The following is a 17,170-nucleotide window of genomic DNA, read 5'->3' on the forward strand; positions in this document are numbered from 1 at the left end:
GAGATTGATGAGTTGGAATAAATGTTGTTCTTGACAAGAAAGTGACATTAATTAGAGAAAAGGAGCAATTTCCAAACTAGACTAAAGGGGTGTGTCATGAAGATATGGCAAAAAGTACCCACATTTGATATAGTCTTAGATTTTTTAGGACCAAACACACCCTAATTAGGGAGGTACGATCCAAAATCGATTGGAGTGGTTCAAATATGAATGGAGGAAATATCTACACAAATTCTTGGTATTGGTCCAAATCATTTCCATAATGCTTTTGGTGGCATAATCTCTTCATTTCTTGTAAGAAAAATCCAAAATTAATATGTAGTAGTGTTGTTGACAAATTGTTTTTAGTTGTTTCTAAAGCATTGCTAAAGATGGAAATTGTTGTCAATGTGTTACTACTAAATTTCAACTAAACTGTCAATATAACTCTAGTTGTTGTATTGTAGAGAAGCATCTGATGTTGTTGAAGTTTGTGTAGTTGAAGACTTGTAGGAAAGAATACAAGGTTGTCGGAGTACACGTTGCTAAAGCACAAAAATTACTATCAAAATAGAGGATGGCATGAAAATAAATGTTTTTATTATCACCCATCATTAACTTGAAAAGGTTGTGTTTTGGTTCCTTTACTTTGTTAATTGTTTTAGAGCAACAAAATGCCAAAGGATGTGGGTTGATTGTTGCTTGATCATGTCATTCATTTTTTAGTCATGGCTAAACTTCTATGTTCTTTTGTATTGATAAAAGTGTATTTTGAAAGGGGATAGACCCTAGTACAACAAAACAACCAAGCAACAAACAAAATGAGCACCATGAGATATGGAACAATCTAAACAACCCATCAAAACAAATCAAGACACAATTACAACTCTAATTACCAAGCTCAATATCAACCAAAAAGAAAAAATCAAGGAACCTAAGGATCCAAGCTAGATAAGGCCAAACCCAACCCTACTCCACCTTATACCCTTCACTCTAGTATGAGATTAGAAGACAAATTTAAGAATACCTTTCTTTCACCTGTGTATAGATATTCACAAAATATCATCATCCAAGTACTCAAAACTAGGAGAAGCAGGCAAGGATATCTATGCACATAGTTGGAGCTAAGGAATGTGAAGTCGAATAGTGGATCATCAAATAGCCACCTCAAGAGTAGACTAAAGCAAATCTAAAGCCAATGGCATAGCAAATTAAATAACTTTAGTAGCAAATGGTTGGTACTCACCAATACGAGTTGATGGAGCAATAAGAGCAAGATTCATCAAAGTCGCATCATGTACAAGAGATCCAACATCTTGGAGAACATGAAATCCTAAGATAAAAAGCTGATCTAATTGTAACATGAAGCTTTGCAAGGATCTCTTGACTATTCATGCCTTCTCTTGATCGATTATGTAAGTAGCATTAAAAGTTCGTTCAATTTTGTATAAAAAAATTTTGTTAAAGGGTAGTACAATTTTTTTTGTTAACCTAACAAGGACATTCTAATAATTAGATAAATAAGGTTACTTCTTGTCAAATGACAAACTTTTAATAGCATTGTTTTCTACAAAAATTGAGCCCTACTCTCAAAGTACCATACCATACCATACCATACCATACCAATTGTTGGAGCCCAACCAACTTCTAACTCCTTTCACCTATGAGGGCTAGCATCTAAAAACCTCTCAACATACTTTACGCTATAAGGTTTCCAAGAACAACTAAATGAGTTGCACCCCAAGAAAAGACATCATTAGAGAGAACAAATAAATTATACTCACCTTCTATTAAATCAAAGTGGGGATTAAGATTTTAAATTGTATGATTAATTGATTAAGAAAAAAAATCAACCATCAAAGCAAAGGTAAAAATAAATTAAATTTACGACTTATAAAACCAATCAAGATCATGGATGATCTAAGTATGGGGAAATAAAGCACTTCTTCTCGGAACATATGCAAGTTCACAAAAGAGAAACATCATGTTCCTTCACATACTCATGTAAGATGTTCCACTTAATTTTTGGAAGCTCAACAGTGCATTCCATAATGCAAGGCATTGCTAATTGAAAGGGCATCATGAAAGAGAGCTTGTCCTATATCATACAAAAAAGATTGTCTAAAGCACATATCCAAAAGGAATTATGTGACTAGAGATTTCTTTAGTGTTTTTGGGCTCACCTAGTACTTTGCAATTGAGGGTAACATACTTAGCGAAGTTTAAGTTGATGATTCCAAAACCCACTTTGCTTTTACATCCTTCGTGAATTTTTAAAAAAAAAATCATTGTTTAACAATTCCACGTACATAATTCACTAATGCTAATTAATGATATAATTGGTTTGTCAAACAAATGGTAGAAAAATCAATGCGAAAATTTGTATTTAAATTATAGCCTTTCCCAACTTTGGCTTGTTGGTTATACCATTCCACCAAGTCAACAAAAGCATAAGTAGTATGTGATTGCTCATGCAAAAGAAGTCATTTACCCAATTTTCGCCCTTCTAATTATCCTTCAACTTCATAAATTCAAACATCCCATATATTTTTGGTGATTTATATCCCATGCATATTGGTCACACTCTTCATTCAAATAGGTTAGTTTATAGTTAATTTTACAAATGCAATCATCACTTCACAACTTTCCTTGCAAACTATGAGATTGTAAATGGCCATTAAGTCGAGAGATAAATACAAATAATGTTTGCTTAAAATAGTACACTTCAAGAGCAACCCAAAATCTACAAGCGCAATTCTTCAATGTGGTTTGTGCAAAGTGATGAAAACAATAGATAGAGCATTTGTGATTGCTCATGCAAACCAAGTCATTTACCCAATTTTTGCCCTTCTAATTATCCTTCAACTTCACAAATTCACACGTCCCATATATTTTTGACGATTTATATCCCATGCATATTGGTGTCACTCTTCGTTCAAATAGCTTAGTTTATAGTTCATTGTACAAAAACAATCAACATTTAACAACTTTCCTTACAAACTATGAGATTGTGAATGGGCATCAAGTCGAGAGATAAATACAAATAATGTTTGCTTATAAGTAGTACACTTCAAGCACAACCCAAAATCTACAATCACAATTCTTCAATGTGGTTTGATATGCGAAGTGATGAAAACAATAGATAGAGCATCTAGCTAGTCATGCTTACATGTGGCTCAAAAGATCAATTGCTTAGACATGTAGTATCCTCTTATTTATTTGATGCAAGAAAACGTGACAATTATAAAATGAGATGGATTCACCAAATTGCTATATGGCTCAAAGCTTATTTTCTTTACACAAGTCTTATATTACTCGTAGAGTCTAATTAACACAAAACAATGACGACTAACAAAAGCACTCATCTTGATGACACATGACATTCACAATCACTTAAACTGATCGACACATAGAGTAACAACCGGCCTTATTTTTATCACGTTGGTGCTCCAACAGCAAGCCATCGACTCCCCATTTGATTTGAGACATTTTGAAGCTGCAGCATGCATCATTTGTTGAAAATGAGACAGCAACAAATTAATGCATCTCAACAAAGTTACTTCAGGCATTTAATCCTCTAGCGACCCTTTGGACTCTAGCATTATGGTCTCTAGCATGAACATATCAACCGCAAAAGATGGAAGCTAGATTTAAGACATGGCCACAGGTTTAGTCCCTCTGATCCACTAGAGATCCAATCGGTGATGTGACTTGCACAATATTACTTCACAAAGTCATTGAGCACTCAAGGCAACATCAAATGATTTTGGCTTGTCAATCAGCTTTGGAAATATTATAAGAATTGTTTTAAAACACACTGCAAAGCCACGTTGGAAACAACACCTTGAGTACAACATGAAATTCTTGTACATGAGGGCACCAGAATAAGTTTCTTTAAAGGCACGTCATGGATCTTGATGATTTCAGCAGTTGCTATCATTAAGAAAAAGTGTGCATTGTTGGCTTGGAAGTTAAGCGAGGGAAAATATTTGGATTGCCCATCCTCAATCACAAGGTGCAATTACCACTTAAAGTTTTGCATCTGGAGGATGTACACACCCACTAATGACCAAATAATTGTAATAAATCAAATTGTTCTACACTGGCTTTAGAAAGACATGATTACTTTATTTTCATCCAAATTAGAATTTAAACGAGTGTAAATTAAAGAGCATTGCATCAAGGTTTGGAGTCACCGAAGATGGCGAATCAAGCAGAAAATGGTGTTCTCCCAGTAATACAGTGAAAAAATTGTCATATAGCTATAAACCTGCAACTAGTAGCTTGATTTGTCAGACCATGGTAATTAGATTTGATAACACGATTTGGAAGCCTGAACAGATGCAGTTCAAACATCTGGTGTGAGTTGGGATGGTTGAATAGAAAGAGAAAGTATTAGCAGGTTAGGGGCTATTCAGCTGGGTCTATTGGCCTGAAAAGCATTATAACATAAACTTCAGTCAGAACAGAAAAGTCAAACCCCATGTGGAGGGTCTTAAAGCGAAACCCATGCAATCATCAAAAATATTACAAAATATAATTTTCAATGTAATAAACTAAAAAGAGACTAATCAAAATCATTTATGTAAACATGGTGTCAATAAGAAAAATAACAAAATAAAAAATTGGTGTTAGGGGTCGTCCACATCACCGAAATTATAAAAGCTTTTGAGTTTCTGGTTCTTGACCATGTATTTCAGTCAAATTTACCATATTTTCACTCTTCCAAAAGAAAACACATTCTACTGCTTGATTTCAAAGTTTGAACAGAAAAGTCAAGCCCCATGTGGGAACAGGATCTTAAGGCGAAACCCGTGCATTCATCAAAAATATTACAAAAAATAATTTTCAATGAAATAAACTAAAAAGAGACTAATGAAAATCATTTATGTAAACATGTGTCAATAAGAAAAATAACAAAATGAAAAATTGATGTTAGGGATCTTCCACATTACTTTAATTATAAAAGCTTTTCGAGTTTATGGTCCTTGACCATGTATTTCAGTCAAATTTACCATATTTTCACTCTTCCAAAAGAAAAGACATTGTACTGCTCAATTTCAAGGTTTGTGGAGCAAAAATTGAATTTGAGAAAAAATAAGGGAGGCACATAAAGCCCAGAAGAAAATTGGATTTTTTGTGCCTATTAGAAGCTTACATCAGATTATTGTTATGATCAACTAAGTGATGCTTCACTTATTAAGTCACCTGCTAAATATCATATCATCCCCACTTCATTGACTGAAAATTGCATTCTTGGTTTCTCCTGCAAACAGACGGTGATACTTTCATACAGGGGAGGAGTTACATTTTCCACATTCCCATGCTCAGACATTTTCTCATTTTCTGGTCATGTCGTCCTATATTTTCTGGTCACTGCATGGTTAGTGCATGTATTGATTTCTTCATAAATGGACATTTCATAGCCCATTAATAGGAGAAACCTTGTATCAAGAATGTTACATCATTATCTTAGTTCTAACTTCTAACAAAACTCCTATGAGACACTTGAACAGGAAATATCAACCTGTGACTGCAGAAGGGTGTCATGAATGATTTTCTGCCCTAAGAACACAATGATATCTTTCTCAGGGATCTACTTTAATTTTAAACTGATTGAACCTGCACATCTGAAATTTACATAGGATATTCTATGCAAAGGTCATGCATTATAAGGATGACCAATTATTTTACGAAAAGGGTCACTAATTGCAGATATTTAGCACTTATATTCAATAAGAGAAAAACACCTGCCAAAAGGGTATCTTGAAAAAGATGATCATCATTCTATATGAAATCATGACAATGTTCTGAACAATCTTTATGTTGATTGCAGTGATCACTACCCTCGTGAGAAAATTGATGGGACAAATCCATATTAAAATTTTCTTCATTTAGCATAAACAAGGGATCAGGACGAGGGAATAATAATTTAAGCCGAAAAGCATCAACGCCATTCAAGTAATACCTAAATAATCTCTTTACACGGATGAATCCAAGATTCCCATACAATGCAAGTGCTCCCTTGTTTGTAACCTCTGCCTCGAGCGTAACCTGCCCAAATCATAATGTCAATACACTTGCCAAGAATTTGCATACAGATTTTAGAAACCTACAGGAAATTATCAGTAACAAAATTGTATCAAAAGTATGTTGCTCTTCCAAATTATAACTATGCACATTAACTAGTGATTAGCAAAGGGAAAATTGCAGACACAAGGAGACTTCAGTATAGGGACACACACGACGTGTCCATCTCATAGCTGCATCTCTATCGATTGCATTTATATATAATATGGTGGTAACCTTAATCACTGAATCCATACTCTCATTTGAAATGGTGTGCCAATAAACCCAAATCTCCATGTGACCATTGAAAATATATGGTTTGTTTTCTTAATAGAAATATTTCCTATCGATAGTTAAATAACCAAAAACACCAAAAACATTTTCAGATTATATAACTCAATGGAAGTGCTTAAGGTGTTCACCAATAAAGATAATAATTAGAAAGCTACAAATGCACAGGTATACAATGAGTATATTTGTGAACATACATTTAAGAGTACATACAGAATTCTCTACCTATGGGGTGGCCAAACATTGTAAAAGTAGAATAATTTTAAGAATTCTAGGAACTGACTTAGAACTGTATTATTACAGGGGGAGTAGCAGAATGTGCACATAGAAATTGGAATGTTCATAATCGAATATTGGAGACACTAGGGTGGTTCCTGGTGTGCAAGTATTCTGCAGTCCACAATATGCTGTTGTGAAAGTTTACTCAAGTTTAAATGGCCACATCCTTTACATTGCATTCATATTTTTTGTATTGTCTTTTCAACTAAAGTTGTCCTTTGATGACAATGATTTGAAGTTGATAACAGTGCAAATCTTTGTACATACTGCAACCTTATCATCAAAATCATTGTTAACAAAGTCCAAGATTGTCAAGGATACTGCACAAGGTAAAATGATCGAGTCATTGATACCGTTTATATGCTTAGATTATGGTACATGTTTAAGAACCCCGGTATGATCTTACTTACCAAAAGATCAAAATATATAGATTGACTACAAATAGCTGTTGCATAGAAAACCAAATTTCACATGACGGGTTGAATGTGGTCCTTCCTAATATCATTTGTGGTTAGATATGCCAAGGTTATTTGATGCATAAAACCAGTAAAGTGTTTTTAGTTACCACCCAAGCGGTACCATCCATAAGCATAACCCCTTAAAATTTGATGTCCTTTACTTCATGCTTTGTATTTAGTAATAGATGCCAATGTACGCTTAATGGTGACTTGCACCTTCTTACTTAAATTTGTAATACTACAGTTGACACCCAAGTTTATTTATTTTTGTTGTTTTAGTATATTGCAACTTTTGTAGTAGTTCAAAGCATCGTAGCTATGGCTGTCTGGAATCTCCACCACTTGCAAATTGCAGATACATGCTTGGTTATATCTATGAGGCTTACACCCAAAAAATATATCAAATATTGATCCCAAATAGAATAGAAAATAAAGTTGGCGAAATAAGGAGGACGTACAATTTAAGAAAAATAAAGCCTTACACATTTAGCCATTTTGTTCAATGAATGAATATAAATATAATCTCGTGTATTTGGTGTTGACTAAGCAAAAGGGAGTCAATAAGTTGGTAGTTTTGGCGTGACCTTGATAACATACATGCTCAATAAATTACCATCAGCATACATGCTCTATAAATATAGACTGGATTAATAGGTTCAATTTACCGATTTGGTGGCATGAATGGATACCCATATTACAATAGTCATATGAATATTGGATACCTTAACAGGTTATTGTGTTAATATCGTTCTTGATTCTAGCCAGTTGTAGTAGCAACCATACATATATCATGCTACTATTGTTTTTGATTCAGTAAATGTATCAAGGAGGTTTAAAACAATCTCAATCATCATAGAAGATAAATCTGGTTCAAAATACAATGATTAACTTTTGTGATTGCTTCTTATTTAGAAATTTTGATACTTGTGCTCATATCATCATATTGTACTTTCACATTGAATCCTTAAATGGAGTCTATTTAGCATGATTTTTTTATTTCTTAAATTTCTCATAAATTACCTTTATGGCATCCTCCCAAACTTCTGTAATCTTTAAACCTCTAATGGGAATTGACTCCACACCCACAAAGGATGACAAAACAAAGCCAACCAACATTGGTAGGAAACGTTAATAGGATTTATCTCTGTAATTGAGAGTAGCAGAACCCTTGTATAATAAAATGCTTTCTAGATTTTCATTCACTTTTCATCACAAACTGATAAAGGGATGAAACTAAATAAGGCTAAAAAATATTTAGGTTTTTCTCCAATTTTAACCAGAACATGGAAAAGGTATCCAGAATTGTAGATTAGAAGGATGGATGCTCAAACTCACCACAGCAATCCCCAACGGTATCCAAGAAACCAATTGACCTCTGCCTTCAACAAAGTGACAAAATAAAAAATGTAGGAAAAAGGATTATATGGCAAATATAACTAAACCTTTCTCATCCCCCAAGTCTATGGTACAACCATACAACAGTACAACTTATGAAAGGATCTTTAAGGCACAAAATTCTCGAAAATACAAGTTCAACATGAATGACACAAATTCATTTCAAAACCTATGTTACTGGGTTTGGTTCCAAGATGGCCTTGGGTTTGCCCAAGCTTCGGCCCGGGCACAATAGGTCTCCTGTGGGTTCATCTGGGCTGTACCTGGGTGAACCCACAAGGAACTTGCATCAAATTCAAAAAAAGAACTAGCATCAAATCGCTAATATCATCGCATCCTTGTCCAAACCAAGAAAATTCTGCTTCCAAGTAAGGTTGTAAATTGTCCACCGGAAAACAAGATATATTTAAGCTGGAAAACCATGATTATTTTGATGTCAATCAGTTCAAGTTAGCACAGCCTCTAATTAGCAGGTGAGAAAACCACAAATATTTTCATAGAGAAAAAATGTTCCCGTTCTTGCCCTACCCTATACCCAAATGGTCAATGACTTGAACATGGTCAATTAGTGGACATGAGTTAATGCTTGCTTTGAACCCCAGATTTGTGCTCTTTAGCTAGTGTTTCAACAATCTGTTGAGCAACTTGCCCAGAGTATCCAGCCCAGAATCCAAATATTTATTCAAGCCTGGAACGGCTAGTTCTGATCTATCATTATAAAGTAGGGCTAGTTGAATCACTATTAACTAAAGTATATAACTGGCAAACAGCAACAGTGGTGCTTGCAGCTGTGCAGGGTCTTCCAAGGATGCCATCCAAAGTAGGCCATCACCCATCCCATGGAAGGTTTTAACTTTTTCACTATTTTTAAGTTTCAGTTTTACTTTTTCTGTTTACTACATTTAAGTTTGAAGTTTAAATTATTTAGTTCTTATATAAATATATATTACATATTTAATATTTATAGTATTATTATTATATTATGTATTAATACTATATATATTAATGAGCATTATATATTTTTGCCAAGAGTAATTTGTACTTATATTTTCTGTCATGAGAATAAAAACATACTCTGAAACAGGGTTGCAGTTTATGGATCAGGCCACGTTTACCATGCCTTTCTTGGGCAATATGGTTCAGCCCTATAGAATGTAGTATATCATTTATTCTTGACTTCCTCCATTACCCTTAATAGACTTGGAATAAAATACCTTTGATGGCCCATTATAGGGAATGAATACGAGGAAGTTCTCCAAATTTCTCAGCTCCTGAAATAATGAGGTATTCCTGAATTTCCACCTACATAAGCTTCCCAAGTTGAAGCATCGATATGGCATGACCACATATTACTTGTACTTCTAATGATCATTGTTAGGGACTGTGACTTAATTTATCAGCAACTTTTGGAACATGTTTGAAGTAAAATATTGTTGGCACCACCTTATTAATTCCAAGTAGCAGTTTTCACTCTCAAAAGGCTGGAAATAATCTCTATCACTATTTTCAGGGGTACTCAACAAACTCATCATAAGCCAGCACAGTTACATGACTAAAATGGTGAGATTTCGCAAAAAAATGGTCAAGACAACATACCCCCTACACCAGAAGCATTCAAAGTGTGAAACTTCTAGTGGTAGAATTCAGCACACATTTTGCTTGCCATTTCTACCAGAAATGTCATTGTTTGAGGCTTTGCAGTTAAAGCTTTAAATTGTTGACTAACCAAACCATTAAGGGTCACAAAACACAAATTTCAGTTCATGATTTCATTTTGGAAGAATTAGAGAAATATTGTAACAGTTGAAACCTGAAAGAGAACCTGCAGTTGGTCCAAGACATGATTGAAACCTGAAAGAGAACCTGCAGTTGGTCCAAGACATGATGAAACTCCAACACAACCAACACCTCTGTAAGCAGCAATCTGAAGTATGCAATTGGTTCATCTTGGGATTACATCCCTAAAAGCATAACCCTATTGTAGAAAAAGGGATTGGTGTGCAGCCACACAAGCCTCAGGGAACCTTGTGTGAACCTTGGCAGCATGTTGTGTTAATGCAAAAGACTCGATAACACTCTGTGCTAGCACACAAGCTTCAGTAGCATCATCTATATCATTGTGTACCACCACGCATGACTTGGCACACCTTTCTGTGGCACCTAGTCAATCTTGCACAATCAGCACTCATTTACACATGGTATCTGCAGACGGTTTCTTCTTCATGGGATGGGAAGACCTACCATAAAGGAACATAACTGCCTAGCAGTTGGAAGTCAAATGGTTTGGGACATCAGCCGTTTCATCTTCTTAGCATGTCTTCATACGGTACTGTACATATAATATTCAATCCTCCATGAGATAACCAAATGGTCTAGACAAACCAATTTGATGTGTTCACCCCTTTCTGGTCACAAGAATTCTCATTCCTTGCCTTGCTGTTTTAAATTCCAATTGCATTCTATTCATATCTATTTGAATTGACGTAGCACATATTTGCTAAAAGTATTTCACTCTTTTCAATTGTGTGTTGGATTACTTGTGTTTCTCATTTTCCTGTGCATAATAAACAAACATGTCTTTCACTAAGATTAGTTTCTACCTGGACCACCTAGGATCCAAATTAGAAAGGGATGCAAAACCTTTGACCAAGATACTACAGGTCAAGATTAGGACAGCGTACATATGCTCTTGAACAAACTTAAGGAACAAAAAGTCTACTGCTTGAAGAAAGAACTAACTATTAATATCTCAAAATATCTTGCCACCCCTGGATGGTGATTCTAGAACGTACCGTGGCCACAGGTAAGGAAATTGGGAGAAACATTTTGTCAGCACATCTCATATAACATTTGGAAAGGCCCAGAAATACAACAAAAAACAATATTCCAGCAGCTTTAAAGCAATCAAAATCAAGTAGAGGGCAATATTATGACATTGAAAAAATGACCATTTTTTTATTTGAGGGCAAGACCTATAATGCTCTATTGTGGAAAGGTTGTCTTCGCAAGTTCAAATTTTAAGTACTGAAAGAAAATTATTTGGTCAGTTATTTCAGAAACATGGCCATTATTTAATGTACTACTTAAGCAGTTGTCGACTTTTATTAGAATGTTTTATGATTTTTTTCATGAAAAATACATGTATGCTAGTATAAGGAGCAGTAATTAAGAAGGTTCCTGAATTCAGAATTAATAATAAAGATCAGTTTATTTGTTAGCTAATGTGCACTATAAGAAAGGAGATTAAAGATGGGAAATTTTACTGGGATCCTGCGTGAAGGAGTTCTGTGAAAAAATGTCCTCAGCCAAATACAGTAATCACCATGCCCTATCAGGCTGGGCTTGGTGCACACGCTACTGGAATTGGTATTTCAAAATTATGTTAGAAACATAGAATATAAATAAAAGTTAATAAACTGGAATATAGCTCAGCAAATAATTAAGTAGTTGGCAGTTATTTCCCATTAACAGTTGCGTAAGGTTGTTGTTAGGCTTCTATAAAGCCAATGCATTATAAAGATCCCGAAGAATAAATATATCAGATATCATTTTATTATTGTCTAGAAGTTTTACAGTAGTTTCCATATTTCAATATGGTATGAAAGCCAAAGAGATGTTGGGCTGTATAAGGTGGTGGTGCTGGCAGTTATTAATGTGCAGTTGAAAGCTGAGAAAAGGTAGGTGACATTGTCTGCAGAAGGATGGTGATCTGTGGTACTTTCAGTGAAACCTCTAAACACAACATACAAAAGAATTTACTGCATAGTATTTGGAATCAGCTCTCAGGTGACATGGTTCTCCTTTATATTTGGTACCCAGCCTGATATCCCATTTATGCAATAGAAATTCTCAAGCAATGCTACTCAAACCACATTTTCATTATTCATTGGCTTCAGGCACCTCTGTGTTGTGACATGGCAGGAAGTGTGTTATGATTTTCTTGGCATCTGTCTGCAAAAAACGCTGTACAAATCTGTTGTAACCTGTTGCACTTGAATATGACATTTACTTCATATTTTGCATGAAAATTGATATATATAGGGAGGGCGTCTATTTGCTATATCTGTTAATTTTTCATTCATGCCAGAAGCAACCTGCTGTGCCCAGCAAGTCTCTGGCAAAGACTGGTATGTAGCCTGAGATGTATTTTTGCTCAGCAGCAGCAATCTTAAGTGAAAGATCCTGCATCTAGCACATAAAGCCTAAGCAGGTCAAAGAGGAGGTTGGAGGAATCTTCCATCTCGAACTAGCTTCTCCTCAAAGATGATACATTGAATGAGAGGCACCAGTTCTTCATTTGTATCCCTCCTTTGAACAATGGGGGCCTTGGCAGTTTAATGTTTCATTCTTGTGGATAATTGAGTACGTCGCAATCCACAAGAAGGGTTTTGTTTCTATGGATAGTTGAGTATGTCTCAATCCACAAACTTGGAGATTTGTAACTATGGCTAGTTGAGTATGTCATGATAAACAGAAAGAGTTTTACTGCTGTGGATAATTGAGTATGTCTCAATTCGCAGCTGAAGTATTGCATTGGGGATAATGAATATGTCAAGTCAACATGTGGAGTAGTGTTCTTGTGGATAATTCATAATTGAGTATGCCTCAATTCACTTGTGAACAGTTGAATATGTCTTGATTCTCAAATATTGTTGGACAATCATTGTAATTTGTATCAACTGATGATGTTTGGTTTGATGTGTTTTAAGTGAGTTGGGAGATTTGGTGAGTTGTGTGTACGTTCTAGTCTAATAGACTTCCATATGGACTGTTGTGTTCAGTCCATGCAGTGTTCTTTCCTTGACATGGATTGAGGTAAAATGGAGGGAATGTTGAAATTAAAATTACATCATTAGGTTAAAATATAAATATAAATGAGTTAAACTATAGGTAAGCAAATAATTAAGCAGTCATTATATCCTCTATTATGTTTGATTTGATCTGTTTTAAGGTGGGTTGGGAGATTTGATGAGCTGTGTGTATGTTCTAGTGCATTAGATTTCCATAAGGCTGTTTTGTGTTCAGTCCATACAGTTTTCTCTCCTTCATTTGGATTGAGGTAATACGAGGGCATGTTGAAATTAGTATCACATCATTAGGTTAGAATATAAATATAAATAAGTTAAAATTTTAAGCTATAGGTAAGCAAATAATTAATAGAATATTAAAATAATGTTAATTTTAGTATTAATGCTCAATAGTGTATATTCTATTTTGGTTAGATCGTCTTCGATCTTCTCAGCAGTTTCTTATTAGAAACTTGCTATTCTTGTAAATATTCTTGTATTATTTATGAGCGTCTTGCTCATTCTGTTAATTCAATCAATTCTTTGAAATCCATTGCGTGTCTCGCATTGTTTTATGGTATCAGAGCTATAGGAGAAATTTTTTCGAAAATTTTTTAATCCTAATTTCCAATTAGTGGAAATTTTCGAAATTATTTTCTGAAAAAATTCATCAAAGTTTTTTAGCTTCTGGAGTGGTATCGTCGGTTTTCGACCTGCAGGATCGTCGCATGTTGTCGCGACCTATGTCCTCGACCTGCAGGATCGTCGTTTTTTCGCAACCTGTGTTTGCAGGGTCGTCGCGTTTTTTCGCGATTTGTGTTCGCGTGCCTGCAGGGTCGTCTGCAACCTTCGCTTCGCCTATTCGCAACCTCCGGCGTCGCGACCTGTTCCCGGCGTCGTTCGGCACCTGCAACCTAGTCACGGCGTTGTTCGGTGACCTGCAACAGACTTCGGCTCTGTGCACGTCTGCAGGTTTCGGCGTCGCCACCTCCAGCGTCGCCCCCTGCAACTCGCCACTCTCTGCAACGCCGATGACATTTTCTGTGAAAACCATGGCGCCCACGACCTCTGCAATTTTCGATTAAGGTGTTTACCTTCATTTTTTTATCGAAAATAATTTTTTCTTGCAGATTCTTGGTGGGTTTTTCGAAACCTAATCTGGGTAGTTGTCCGTTTTTTCTGGGTGCCTCGATTTTTGAGCCCGTGGATTTAGATTCTGACAGGAGAATCCTTCTAGGTTTTTTGCACGCATTTTTGGGTTGTCCTTGGATTTTTTTGGGTCAGCCGGGAATTTTTTTGGGAAACGTGCAAATGGCTTCTCTCACCAACCTGATGTTAGAAGGCAGTCAACGCTTTAATGGCCACAATTACAACATCTAGAAACAGCGTATGTTGACCATTTTTGAATATAGGCGTCTTGACCAGCTTGTTTTGGGAAAAGAGCTCAGTCCTAGTACACCTGGTGCAGACCAAGATAAGTTTGATGAACGCAATCGGGAGGCAATTATGCTTCTCAAACTCTCAGTGACTGATGATTAGTTACCGCAGATTCCTTCCGGCAAGACAGCTTCTGACATTTGGAAGCATCTGAAGGAATTGCATGAGACATCCGACAAGAGCCGAGCATTCTTTCTAAAGAATCAGCTGTTCTCCATTATGATGGACGAACGTATGTCCTTACAGGAACACCTCACGAGGATTAAGGACATTCGAGATCAGCTCGAAGCTATTGGTCGGACTATGGAGGAAGAAGACATGGTAGTAATCACTCTGAAAAGTCTTCCGAAATCGTATGAACACTTCATTGAGACCCTCAATATTACTTCCACTAATGTTGATCTGAAGTTTTCAGAATTGTGCACCAAACTTCTATAGCAGGATCGCTGGAAACAACAGTTTGGTAGTGGTACTACATCAGCCTCCTCGGAAAATGCCTTCACAGCTCAATCCTTTCAGAAGGATAAAGGCAAATTTCAGTCCTCTCAGTCTTCTCAGCAGAACGGCTCTTCTCAGACACAGGATGGAGCTAAGAAGAAGAATGTGCAGTGCAATTACTATCACAAGTACGGCCATATGAAGAAAGATTGCCGTCAAAGGCTCGCTTTTGAACAAAAGAAGCAGGGAGGGTCACACTAGAAGGCACATGTTGCTGAACATTCCGAGCAGAAGGAGTCTGCCTTTTATGCCTTTATGGCTAAGAGGTCTTCAGATCATGCCAGGTCTTCTGCTTGGTACATCGACTCTGGTGCATCACGTCATTTTTCTCATCGGCGTGATTGGTTTACAGACTTCTCACCTTTCAGTGATTCCGTTGTCTTTGGCGGAGGTGAGGAGTATACAGTTGTTGGCAAAGGCACTGTTCAGATACAGTCTGGTGGCAGGACTCTCATTTTTCTGAATGTGTACTATGTTCCTGGAATGGAACTTAATCTGCTCTCTGTCAGCCAGATTATGAGGAATTCTCCTCAACTAGATGTGGTGTTCAGTGCTCACAAGTGTTCCATCATTGATCGGGAGACTCGTCTTACTGTTGCTGTTGGTCTAGAGGATCATGGCCTATATAGGCTTCTTGACACTAGTGATTCTCCTGAAGTGGCTCTGGCAGCTCGTGTGTCTCCTCTCAGCACTTTGTGGCATCAGAGATATGGACATCTCAATATTCAATATCTCTCTCAGCCATCTCGGGAGGGACTTGTTTCAGGGTTACCTGATATTCAGACTCAGCATCTTGGAGTATGTGGCGCCTGTCAAGCTGGCAAACAGCATCGGACTTCATTCCCACATGGAAAGTCTTGGCGCGCATCTAAGGTACTTCAATTACTTCATGCTGATATTTGTGGTCCTATGAATACATCTTCTGTTACCGGTTGCAAATATTTTTTGCTTATTGTAGATGATTTTAGTAGAAAGATGTGGGTGTACTTTCTTAAGCATAAATCGGATGTATTTAGTATCTTTCAGAAGTTTAAGTCCTTTGTTGAAAAAGAGTCTGGACATAGTATCATTACTCTTAGGACAGATAACAGGGGGGAATTTTGTTCTTCTGCATTCTCCAACTTCTGTGATACCCATGGCATCAAACGCCAGTTGACTACACCCTACACTCCTCAGCAAAACAGTGTTGTCGAGCGTCGCAATCGTACGGTTGTTGAGATGGCTCGCTCTATGTTACAACACAGGAGTGTTCCGAATAAGTATTGGGCTGAAGCAGTATTTACTACTGTCTACCTTCTTAACCGCTCTCCTACTCAGGCTGTTAAGGGGAAGACTCCAGAAGAGGTTTGGTCTGGTCGGAAGCCTCAGATCAGCCACCTGAAGGTTTTTGGCTCTGTTGCCTATGTTTGGATTCCAGATGCTAAGCGCTCCAAGTTGGATTCCAAAAGTCAGAAACTCATGATGACAGGATACAGTGATCACCATAAGGCCTACAGACTGATAGATATAGACACTGAACGTCTTATCTTCAGTCGTGATGTTGTATTTGATGAAGACAGAGGATTCTTTCAGTCACCTTCTTCTGAGCAGAGTTCTGAGGATCAGCCTCACAGTGTTCTTATTCCATTAGGTTCGCCTGATGGGAGGGATGATGCAGAATCTATTTTCGATGACGCACTACCTGAGTTCCCTCTGGAGAATAATCCTCCTCTTGCTGCTCCTGTTCCTGATCCTGAGCCTCTTCCAGCTCCTCCAGATGTTCGCACTTCTACTCTCCGGCCTAAATGGTGGGCCAAGACCATTGGTGATCTCAGGGATACTGAGCTCATTGAGGGTAGAACCTCCCGTAATAAGAGCAAACAGCAGCATACAGTCAATTTTGCTCTCATGGCTAACATACACAGTGTTTTTGAGCCTCAGACATACTCAGAGGCTAAAGGTATACCTGAGTGGGAACAGGCTATGGAAGCTGAGTTC

General features: G+C 36.8%; 1 protein-coding gene across 3 annotated transcripts in view; it reads right to left on the bottom strand.

Moving 5' to 3' along the window:
- Window positions 1-3,247: 3,247 nt before the first annotated feature.
- The window catches only part of LOC131075951 (N-alpha-acetyltransferase MAK3), a 40,416-nt gene continuing 26,493 nt past the window's right edge, over window positions 3,248-17,170 (bottom strand). Inside the window, exons 4-5 of one of the 3 annotated variants that reach the window (XM_058012938.2) lie at window positions 5,948-6,033; window positions 3,248-3,475 (exon numbers count right to left, since the gene is read on the bottom strand). In XM_058012938.2, the coding sequence (XP_057868921.1) occupies window positions 3,373-3,475; window positions 5,948-6,033 (189 nt within the window). In that variant the 3' untranslated portion in view covers window positions 3,248-3,372. Of the gene's footprint in view, window positions 3,476-4,094; window positions 4,412-4,901; window positions 6,034-17,170 lie in introns of those variants that run through there. The other 2 variants (XM_058012939.2, XM_058012937.2) reach the window with 2 other exon arrangements.

Source organism: Cryptomeria japonica, chromosome 9 (assembly GCF_030272615.1).
Source record: "Cryptomeria japonica chromosome 9, Sugi_1.0, whole genome shotgun sequence".
NCBI lineage: Eukaryota > Viridiplantae > Streptophyta > Pinopsida > Cupressales > Cupressaceae > Cryptomeria > Cryptomeria japonica.